Below are 11,742 nucleotides of genomic sequence, written 5' to 3'. Positions count from 1 at the left end.
CAGATAAAACAGAAAGCGAAGAGAGGTACAGTTTAAGTTCCTTTTCGATTTGTTGAAAACTTACGTTCCATGCAACAATGGATCAAAAGGAGGATGCTGAGCACCATACACATGTTGAATGCTAAAAAGGAGACAAAAAAGTTTTAGTAATGTATTAAGTTTTTTAAAAAAAAAAAAAAAACCAGAAGAATGCAGCACCAGTCACACACGTGTGTGATCACTAACTGATCACTAACTGATCTCTCATGGAATGCATTTTCGCAGCTTACCACCATTTGCTTCAGAGAAAAGTAGAACTTAAAAGCTCATGAAGGACACCCTCTTGAGCTTGCAAACCCCGATGCTTAATAGTAATAATAATAAACATTGATACAACACTTTGCCGATAAAAGAGTTTCATATTAATCATTTCATTGGTGCATCCTGTAAAATAGGTTAGCACTATTATCCACATACACTGGCCACTCCTAGTGTACCAGCTAGTGTTGCCAATCCCCAGGTGGGGGCAGGGGATCCCCCGGTTTGGAGGCCCTCCCCCCGCTTCAGGGTCGTCAGAAAGCGGGGGGAGGGGAGGGAAATGTCTGCTGGGAACTCTGTGATTCCCTATGGAGATTTATTCCCATAGAAAATCATGGAGAATTGATCCGTGGGTATCTGAGGCTCTGGGGGAGCTGTTGTTTGGGGTAGAGGCACCAAATTTTCTGTATAGCATCTAGTGCCTCTCCCCAAAATACCCACCAAGTTTCAAAAGGGTTGGACCAGGGGGTCCAATTTTATGAGCCCCAAAAGAAGGTGCCCCTATCCTTCATTATTTCCTATGGAAGGAAGGCATTGAAAAGGTGTGCCGTCCCTTTAAATGTGATGGCCAGAACTCCCTTTGGAGTTCAATTATGCTTGTCGCAGCCTTGATCTTGGCTCCACCCCTAATGTCTCCTGGCTCCACCCCCAAAGTCTCCTGGCTCCACCCCCAAAGTCCCCAGATATTTCTTGAATTGGACTTGGCAAACCTAGTACCAGCACTCACAACTTCTAACCAGGGTTGCTGGAGAAACATGACCTGACCTTTGAAAAGAGGCTTAATGTATGGAAATGGACAGGTGATGTTTCTAATGGCATGGGGATAAATAAAATTACCTAGAAAATACCACCTCTGACCTGGATGGCCCAGGTTGGCCTAATCTTATCAGATCACAGAAGCTAAGCAGAGAAAACCACCCCTAAATGTCTCTTGAAACCTTGAAACCCTATGCGGTCACCATAAATCAGCTGCAATTTGACAGCACTTTCCACCCCACCAGTAAAATAGCATTTCATTAGGCTTCTCTGCAGGAGCAGGACATTTTTCCCCAGGCCAGTTTCCAACCCTACCCCAATTTGGCTCACTTGCTACAAAAATAAGGCAACTAAACTGGCAGGAAGGATTTTGTTGTTTCCCTTATAAGCAGATCTGGCCAGTCCACAGAAAACAATAGGCATCATTGAAAACACATGGAGGAGGCACAGGAAAAAGGGTGTCCCCCCCACCTCCCGTTCCTTCACCCCAAGGATGTTTTTCAATTTTTCCCGTAGAAAAGCTGAATAATTTGGAGAAGCACTGGGAAAACTCCTATAACATTTTTAAAAACATGAATGAAATGGTTTTCAAGACAATGTTTCACTCGCTCAAAATGCATAGGATGAGAAAAATCTCTGAGACCTCCTCCCCACCAATTTCTCCATAGGACCTGGCTGGCCCGCTTGGAAATCATAAAGTCCACAGTCCTTCAGATACTTGCAGGCATTCCAAAACTCTATCACACTAAAAGAGGGCTTTTGGTTGATTCTGTCCTGAAGTTGTATCAGAGCAAAGCCATAGCCCAACTTCAGTAACTCCAGATTCCATTATTAGGTATACATCTCTGATGCCTAGATAGAGAGGCATGCAATAATAGGCTCCAAATTCTTTCCCTGCTACAAATGGCTCACAGTAGATCACAGCAGAGCCCATTACTTGCCTAGGATCACATTTTACAACCTAAGATCAGACTCTGCAGCCCTTGGCTTTCAAACCACACAATCCACCATGTTAACAGAATGCTAGTCGCCCAAACGGTTCGCTCAGCATATTTATGCCCGTGCTACTGAAGAGGCTGAAGATCTCCTTCACTACATACTGCACTGTCCTCTGTACGTAGAACCCAGATACAAATTTCTGGTGGCCATCTTAGCCAAGCTGACCTCATGCACAGCTTCGGCGGGGAGGGCGGGATATAAATTAAATGATGATGATGATGAGAAAGTCATTTTTTTTTCTTGTGGATGTGGAGTCATATGTTACATACACAGTTCTGTGACACTCTGGCTGCCAAGACAATGTGTGTAAAAGCGGTATCTGAAACTTAAAAGCTATAATTTTGTAATCTGCTTTAACTGTGTGGCATCTTATTCCGATGACTGTTTTATTCTTCCTACATTTGATCTGTGTTTCATTTGACCATACACAATAAACTTTTACTACTACTACTACTACTACACTCCCCCCCCCAAAAAAAACTTGAATGTTTAAAAAAATGCTGGAAGAAAAAGAACCTTGTGAAATACTTATTTCAAAAAATAGTGAAACATTCTAATATAACAGGGGTGCAGCATAAATAAATCTCTCAGTATTTGGTATATTTGCAGTTTTGCTTGTAGAAAACTAGGGCATGGCAAATTAATACAATTTTATGCTAAGCTATAAATGATGTATTTTATCTTTTTAAAGTGCTAAAGCAGTTTTAGGTTTGATAGGAAAATACGTGTTGCATATATCTAGCAGCAGCCTACAGAATCCGTAAACAGTGTGTAAAGGTATGATACGGGTTCTAAGATATTTTATTTAATTATTTGTAAATGCTTCATTATTGCTCCATTTTTACACTGACACCTAACTTTCATACTATTATGGTTATATTTTGATACTGGTTTTCAATATGTCTGGAATGTTTTGTGCTGGTTACGTACCGTAATAAAGCAAGTATGATGATATATTTGAATTTTTCCCAAAATTTATGGGGGGGGGGGTTGCAGAAAACTTTTTTTCTTCCATGACTTCAAAATTTCCCAAAATTTTATATCTCTAAGCATCATACATCCTTTTAAGACTAGCGAACAGTAACTACTTATTTTGAAAAGACCAGCAAGTGCTAATTCATGAACACAAATTAGGGTTGCCAAGTCCAATTCAAGAAATATCTGGGGACTTTTGGGGTGGAGCCAGGAGACTTTGGGGGTGGAGCCAGGAGATATTGGGGCGGAGCCAGGAACAAGGGTGTGACAAGCATAATTGAACTCCAAGGGAGTTCTGGCCATCACATATTCAGTGCCTCTACCTCAAATTCAGTGCCTCTACCTCAAAAAACAGCTCCCCCAGAGCCCCCGAAAACTCCAGATCAATTCCCCATTATACCCTATGAGAATCGATCTCCACATAGGGAATAATGAAGTGCTCAGCAGATGTTTCCCTCCTCCCCCCCCCACCATTTCTGGCGACTCTGAAGCGAGGGAGTGGCCTCTCTACTCACGAGTTGCTGCCAACTTCTTCACAGCAACACAGACACACCATCCCAAGAGGAAGCCTTTCAATCGGAGACTGAAGCCTCTGGAGGTGCAAAGGCACATGGTCCTCTGGGGGAGGGGTTTCCCCCCACCGGCCAGCTGACTGGGGGCGGGAAGGAGCCTGGGAAAGCGGAAGAACTCCCGCTGGGACCTGGGGATTGGCAAGCCTAACACAAACCATTTTTAAAAAGCAAAACAGCAACAAAAAAACCCCACCACCTTATCCTAATCCATATTAAATTGTTAGCAGACACATCATGGTTGATGTAAACTATTTTACACTTAAAAAACAAAAAGACCACTAGGTTTACCATGAGAAGGAGTGGGGGGAATGCCTATTTGAACTGACACAACTTTCTTGAAACTGCATATTTCAAGGACAAGCACGATGGCTTATTAAGCTAGAAAGTCCAAACTGCAGGTTCATACGCCTCCCCAAATAGTAATTTCAATTGCACAGATTATTTTTTATGGGAGTTCTCTACTGTGTGCAACATTCTTGACTTCCCAAACTCAATAATTTAGTTACTCATCATTAGAGAGCTGAATCACAGCCCCTCCTGAAAAACCAGCCAAACTTGAGAAACCATGAACTCCAGCTCCAAATGTTCTACCATATTTACTCAAAAGAAAGTCAATCCTTAATGTAAGATACACACACCCTTTAAAACAGGAGTGGGGAACATCAGGCCCAAGGGCCGTTTATGGCCCTTAAGATCACTTGATCTGGCCCTCGGGGATTGCTGGGCCAAGCCGAGCCACATGGTGGCCTCCCTGTGGTCCAGCTGGCCGGCGAGGATTCTGCGGCCCAGCTGCACTGTGCAGCAGCCTCCCCAGGGTCCAGCTGGCTGGCTGGCAGGGATTGGGGGCCCCAGCCACGCTGTGGCCTCCTTGGGGCCTGGCTGGCTGGCCAGAATTGCTGCAGGGCCTGGAAAAGTCACTGTCACAGTTCTGGTAAGTTTTCCCTCTCATTTCTTTATTTCCCTTTCTTTCTATTTCTTCCCCCCATTTCTTTATTTCCTTTGATTACCCTTTCTTCTCTCCATTTCATTTTCCTTTCTTCCCTCCATTTCTTTCCTTTCTTCCTTCCTTCCTCCCCTGAGTGGTGGGCATTGTGAAGGACTGCTGCTGGGGTATGTGGGTGCCTTTAAAAGGCTGCTGGAAGCAGCTGCAGTTTCCACATGAAGAGAGGGAGGGAGGGGTGGGGGTTGGGAGCCAGCTTCCACCAGTTCCAATTTGCACATGATTATCCCAGATGGTGTGGTCTAATACGCTAGTGAGTGTGTGACCTAATATGCTAATATTAGGGGATGTGGTCTAATATGCCTGGACCTAGGCATATTAGACAATTATCTGCATTAATTTTGCTGGTGTGGATCGTTCTCCCTCGGCGGAGCACTGTTTTTAAAGTTGATAATTCTTTATTGCCCATGGATGATGTTATAAATATCCAAATGGCCCTTGGCAGAAAAAAGGTTCCCTGCCCCTGCTTTAAAACGTTACACACCAAAAATTATTTGACAAAGTTAGAGTCCAATAGCACTTTTAAGACCAGGGCCTTCTCGGTGGCAGCGCCAGAACTCTGGAACGCTCTCCCGGAGGCCATAAGGGCCCTGCGGGATTTGTCTACATTCCACAGGGCCTGTAAGACCGAATTGTTCCGACAGGCCTTCGACATTTAACCGAGAGAGAGCTGCCACTGGACATCATATAGAGCACCATGCAGAGAACCGATGGTCACCATCGAACTTTCAGAACCTCTATACTGTACTGTATTAATACAGCACCATGAAATGTTTTAAATAATTTAAATATGTAATTATGTTTTATACGTTTTATTGGTTTTAATGGAAGTATTGTGATGTTGTGAGCCGCCCTGAGTCCGCTTGCGGAGAGGGCGAGATATAAGCTTAATGCAATAAATAATAAATAATAATAATAAATAAATTTATTCAGGATGTGAGCTTTCATGTGCATGCACTTTGTCAAACACTTTGTCAAGTAATTCCATCCTATTTGACAAACTGTGCATGTGCCCGAAAGCTCACATCCTGAATAAAACTTTGTTGGTCTTAAAGGCACTATTGAACTCTAATTTTGTCACATTGCTTCAGACCAACACGGCTACCCACCTGAACCAAACATTATTTTCCTGGACATAACTGTAACCTGTATGCAAATGTAAAACAACCCCCCTCCCTTTATGCTATACCGGAGGGGGAAAGGTTGTGTTTACAATGCAGCAAATTCTGCTGTTTCAGCTGCAGGGCATCCATTTTACCAACAGAAAGGAGCACTGAACAAAAAAAGAGTCAAGCAAAAAGAATATACTACTGCTGACTTGAATAACACCTCAAAAGCGTGGTTTACAATCACAGGTTTAATTGCTGTACTTTGATGAAGTCTTGAAAAGTGCTGCTGGTAAAAAATAAAATAAAATCCACTTCCTTTGCAGTAGTTTAGTCTGATTACGAAAACAGATACAGTATTTTTTGCACCATAAGACTCACTTTTCCCCCCCAAAAAAGTGGAGGGAAAAGTGTGTGCGTCTTAAGGAGCGAATACTGCAAAAAATTCACACAAATGCTTCTAAATTCACACAAACGGCTCTAAAAACTAGGTGCGTCTTATGTTCAGGTGCGTCTTATGGAGCGAAAAATACGGTAAATTGTTCACAATTACCCTACTTTTTGAATTGCACAGAGAAGACCATGACTCAAGGAAGAGTCATTTACCACAATGAATCTGGTAATGGTGTGCAACAGTGATGAACTGATTTCTTTATAAAAATGAGTACCAACTTTGAAAGCAGAGAGAGAGAGAGAATATACCAGTGGCAGGAGATTTTACTGGAGTTTTTATGAGAAGCAGCAGAACAAGAACGGTAAACTGCTGGAATTTGCAAGAGACTTGTATGTTATTTGCTGGAAAATGCAGATATCTACCTAGGGTTGCCAAGTCCAATTCAAGAAATATCTGGGGACTTTGGGGGTGAAGCCAGGAGACATTAGGGGTGAAGCCAAGATTAAGGCTGTGACAAGCATAATTGAACTCCAAAGGGAGTTCTGGCCATCACATTTAAAGGGACGGCACACCTTTTCAATGCCTTCCTTCCATAGGAAATAATGAAGGATAGGGGCACCTTCTTTTGGGACTCACAGAATTGGACCTCCTGGTCAAATCGTTTTCAAACTTGGGGGCTACATTTGGGAGAGGCACTAGATGCTGTACTGAAAATTTGGTGCCTCTACCTCAAAAAACAGCTCCCCCAGAGCCCCATATACCCGCAGATCAATTCTCCATTATTTTCTATGGGAATAAATCTCCATAGGGAATAATAGAGTTCCCAGCAGACATTTCCCTCCCCTCCCCTCGCTTTCTGACGACCCTGAAGCAGGGGGAGGGCCTCCAAACCGGGGGATCCCCCGCCCCCACCTGGGGATTGGCAACCCTATATCTACCTATGTCTTTTTCTAACCTCATGAGATACTCCCTTTATGAAACAGATATCACACTGCCAATCCACACAAATTCTGGCATATATGCACTCGTGTCAGCCAACCAGCCCACTTCCTATTAACAGCTTCTATAGCTGTTATTTTTCTTTCACTTGACATATTTGTTTTATCCAGGTCATTCTTCAACTTTAGTTTCGTTTTCCTTTAATTTCTACCCGAAAAATCTAAGCAGCCACTAAGTTTCCTAGCATGAATGTGGTCCCAAAGAAAAAAATATCACCTGGTTGTGCAATAGCTGGTGCAACTGCGGTGCAATAGCTAGTGCAATTGCAAAAAAGTCAGAGCATCCAGCTAAAAGATGCATTTTCTAAAAGCTGTTTATGCAAGGAGCTTCCCAAAAAGAAGACAAGGAACCCCTCTCTCTAAGTAGCATCATCTAATTCTGCAACATCTCCAACAATAACTAGCCTAAAACTTGCAGCAAAACCACAAGGAGGGCAGAAAGACAACTGCTACCCTCACCTCCCAGTCATCTATCCACAGCATTAGTTATTTCACAGACACGCACATTGCATCAGAACACATCATTTTTTATTTAAATGATATAGCCACATACTGTAAAAACTGCACCACAGAACCAAAATATACCCTCTGTCCCAATTCAAATGTCACTTCACTGTGCACAGAGGCCATACAATACAGGGCAAAAATCCTATTTCACAGAACCAAAAAGAGTACACAAAGTGCTTAGAACACTCAATAACTTTGAGCAAAGTACTATGGGTGAAGCTGTGACTCAGTGGGAAAGTATCTGCTTTGGACGCATAAAATGTCAGCCACAACCTTTAACAAGCGCCAGTCAATAAGTATATCTGATAGTATGAAACACTATCCAAGACTCTGGAAAGCTGAGAATTTCTGAGTTTGTGTGACTGCTGAAAATTCTGAGTTTGTGGTTGCTGGGGAACTGCTGTTTGTTTGGTTGAGTGGGCTGAAGGTGAAGGTGATTGAAAGTGATTGTTGCTGATTGATTAGGAGTGGCTGTGTTCCCCACCCTCTTTGCATTGTTAAGCTGTGCCTTGCCAGAGGGTGAGAGCTAAAGGGCTCTTGGCCTGTGGCTCTTGGCATGGGGGCTCTGTAAGGACCAGGAACCCAGATCCCTAGTGCTCCCAATAAGGTAAGTTGACCTCCAGAAGGGGAACCACATAAACAAACAGGATTTAAAAGGGGACTGTATATTTAAAAAAAAAAAAACTATCATGAAGGTAGAATGCCAGCAGGGGGGTGGGGGCTTTCAGTGTTTTGCACTGAGTGTCAAATGTATGACTATCTGCCCACAGGACAGAAGTCTTAGGTGTGTGCTCGATGCAAGGAGCTCCTGGTCCTCAGGGAACGAGTTCATACCATTGAGGCCAAGGTGACTGACCTGGAGAAGCAGAGACAGTCAGTTAGGCACTCAGGGAAGGCTCTCGGGGACGTATTAGATGAGCCTCACTCTGAACGTGGCAGCCCCATTGCTGCCAGGGAGCATGAGGGTCGAGAGGGAACAGGGCATCGGACTAAGGATATGGGGAATGCACCCTCAGAAGGGACCTCTTCTTCAGTTGGTGAGCGGGTATACTTTCACACCAAGGAACCATCCCTGGACAGGGAGAGAGGGGGGGGTGGTAGCTGGTGATTTGATCCTTAGGCAAGTAGACAGCTGGGTGGCAAAACCACGTACTGACCATATGGTGACTTGCCTGCCTGGTGCGAAGGTAGCGGACATTACGCGTGTAGTAGATAGGCTGATAGACAGTGTTGGGGAGGAGCCAATGGTCGTGGTGCATGTTGGCACCAACGATGTGGGGAAATGCAGTCATGAGGTCCTGGAGGAAAAATTTAGGCTGCTAGGCAGGAGACTTAAGGCCAGGACCTCCAAGGTCACCTTCTCAGAAGTGCTTCCTGTTCCACATGCAGGGCAGGAGAGACAGGCACAAATTAGAAGTCTCAATGTGTGGATAAGACGATGGTGTAGGGAGGAAGGGTTTAAGTTTGTTAGGCACTGGGATGCTTTCTGGAACAAGAGGGAGCTGTACAAAAGAGACGGTCTCCACGTCCACAGATGGAACCAGGCTGCTGGCGCTTAAATTCAAAAAGGTGGCAGAGCAGTTTTTAAACTAAATCTTGGGGGAAAGCCTACAGGAGATGAAATGTCTCTGGTTCAGGAGGACTCCTCTCACAGAGATGAAGGGTTAGCTGTTACTTTTCTACCAGGTAATGGATCAGAGTTGTCCACTGAGATGGTGACAAACAGTATGAACTGTCCGCCAAAGTCTCAAGGCGACAGGAGGAAGGTTGCGGGCCTAGCTTGCCTGGGAAATTATAGATGTTTGTATGCAAATGCTAGAAGTGTTTTAAGTAAAATTGGTGAATTGGAATATTTAGTGTTGGGAGAAAACATAGACATGGTGGGAATTTCATAAACTTGGTGGAATGAGGAGAATCAGTGGGACACAGTGATTCCTGGATATATATCGGAAGGATAGGGAGGGAAGGGTTGGAGGTGGGGTGGCTCTGTATATCAGAGAGGGTATACGGTCCAGTAAGACTGAGGTCAGAGAATTAGATTCCCTTCTAGAAATGCTTTGGGTTGAAATAGAGGGCCCAGAAGGAAATTAAACTATGGGAGTTTGTTATCGCCCACCAAATCAAAAGAAAGAGGATGATTATAATATGATGAAAGGATTAAAGATAGTGGCTAAATGTAAAAACTGTGTCGTAATAGGTGATTTTAACTAACCGCAGATTGATTGGGTCAATATGTCTTCTGGTCGAGAGAAAGAGATTGAGTTTCTTGATGCTCTCAATGACTGTGCTATGGAGCAGATGGTCTCAGAACCTACCAGGGGTGGGGCGATCCTGGATTTGGTCCTAAGTAATGCCCAAGACTTGGTGAGAGATGTAAACGTGATCGCACCGCTTGAGAGCAGTGACCATAATGTTATTGATTTCACCATTTGTATGAACAGAGTTGCCCCAAAAGACCAGCACAACCACGTTTAACTTTAAAAGGGGTAAATTCTCTGAGATGAGGAGGCATGTGAAGAGGAAATTGAAAGGAAAGGTAAATACAGTCAAAACCCTTGGGGAAGCTTGGAGGCTATTTAAAACAACAATCCTAGAAGCTCAGATAAAATATATACCACAAGTTAGGAAAGGCACAAACAGGTATAAGAAAAGGCCTGCATGGTTAACAAACAAAGTAATGGAAGCTGTAAAAGGTAAGAAGGACTCTCTTAAGCAGTGGAAAGCTAGTCAGAGTAAGATTAATAAAAGGGAACACAGGCTGTGGCAAATCAAATGCAAGACTGTGATCAGGCAGGCAAAAAGGGACTATGAGGAGCATATTGCAAAAAACATAAAGACCAACAATAAAAATTTCTTCAAGTATATTAGAAGCAGGAAACCAGCCAGGGAGGCAGTGGGGCCCTTGGATGACCAAGGGGTAAAAGGATTACTGAAGGAGGATAGGAAAATGGCTGAGAAGCTGAATGCATTTTTTGCCTCCGTCTTCACTGTGGAAGACGAGAACTGTTTGCCCGCTCCAGAACCACTAATTTTAGAAGGGGTGTTGAAAGACCTGAGTCAGACTGAGGTGACAAGAGAGGAGGTCCTACAACTGATCGACAAATTAAAAACTAATAAGTCACCTGGTCCGGATGGCACACATCCAAGTGTTCTGAAAGAACTCAAAGTTGAACTTCTGGATCGTCTGACAAAAATATGTAATCTTTCATTGAAATCTGCATCCATTCCTGAGGACTAGAAGTTAGCAAATGTCACCCCCATCTTTAAAAAGGGTTCCAGAGGAGATCCGGGAAATTACAGGCCAGTCAGTCTGACTTCAATACCAGGAAAGTTGGTAGAAACCATTATCGAGGACAGAATGTGTAGGCACATTGATGAACAGGGGTTATTGAGGAAGACTCAGCATGGGTCCTGTAAGGGAAGATCTTGCCTCACTAACCTGTTACAGTTCTTTGAGGGGGTGAACAAACATGTGGACAAAGGAGACCCAACAGATGTTGTTTACCTTGACTTCCAGAAAGATTTTGATAAAGTTCCTCATCAAAGGCTCCTTAGAAAGCTCGAGAGTCATGGAGTAAAAGGACAGGTCCTCTTGTGGATCAAAAACTGGCTAATTAATAGGAAGCAGAGAGTGAGTATAAATGGGCAGTCTTCGCAGTGGAGGACGGTAAGCAGTGGAGTGCCACAGGGCTCAGTACTGGGTCCCATGCTCTTTAACTTGTTCATAAATGATTTGGAGTTGGGAATGAGCAGTGAAGTGGCTAAGTTTGCAGATGACACTAAATTGTTCAGGGTGGTGAGAACCAGAGAGAATTGTGAGGCACTACAAAGGGATCTGTTGAGGCTGGGTGAGTGGGTGTCAACGCCACAGATGAGGTTCAATGTGGCCAAATGCAAAGTAATGCACATTGGGGCCAAGAATCCCAGCTACAAATACAAGTTGATGGGGTGTGAATGGGCAGAGACTGACCAAGAGAGAGATCTTGGGGTCGTGGTAGATAACTCACTGAAAATGTCAAGACAGTGTGCGACTGCAATAAAAAAGGCCAACGCCATACTGGGAATTATTAGGAAGGGAACTGAAAACAAATCAGCCAGCATCATAATGCCCCTGTATAAATCAATGGTGCGGTCTCAT

At 43.8% G+C, this 11,742-nt stretch overlaps 1 protein-coding gene across 1 annotated transcript in view; it reads right to left on the bottom strand.

The window, feature by feature from the left end:
- TBC1D22A (TBC1 domain family member 22A) overlaps nucleotides 1-11,742 on the bottom strand; it is a 261,287-nt gene that overhangs the window by 245,017 nt on the left and 4,528 nt on the right. The window contains exon 2 of the mRNA XM_060244773.1: nucleotides 65-121. Within this exon, the coding sequence (XP_060100756.1) occupies nucleotides 65-121 (57 nt within the window). The remainder of the gene's footprint in view (nucleotides 1-64; nucleotides 122-11,742) is intronic.

Source organism: Heteronotia binoei, chromosome 8, assembly GCF_032191835.1.
Source record: "Heteronotia binoei isolate CCM8104 ecotype False Entrance Well chromosome 8, APGP_CSIRO_Hbin_v1, whole genome shotgun sequence".
Lineage (NCBI taxonomy): Eukaryota > Metazoa > Chordata > Lepidosauria > Squamata > Gekkonidae > Heteronotia > Heteronotia binoei.
The sequence above is the reverse complement of the archived record's forward strand: the minus strand, read 5'-3'. Positions and strand labels throughout refer to the sequence as shown.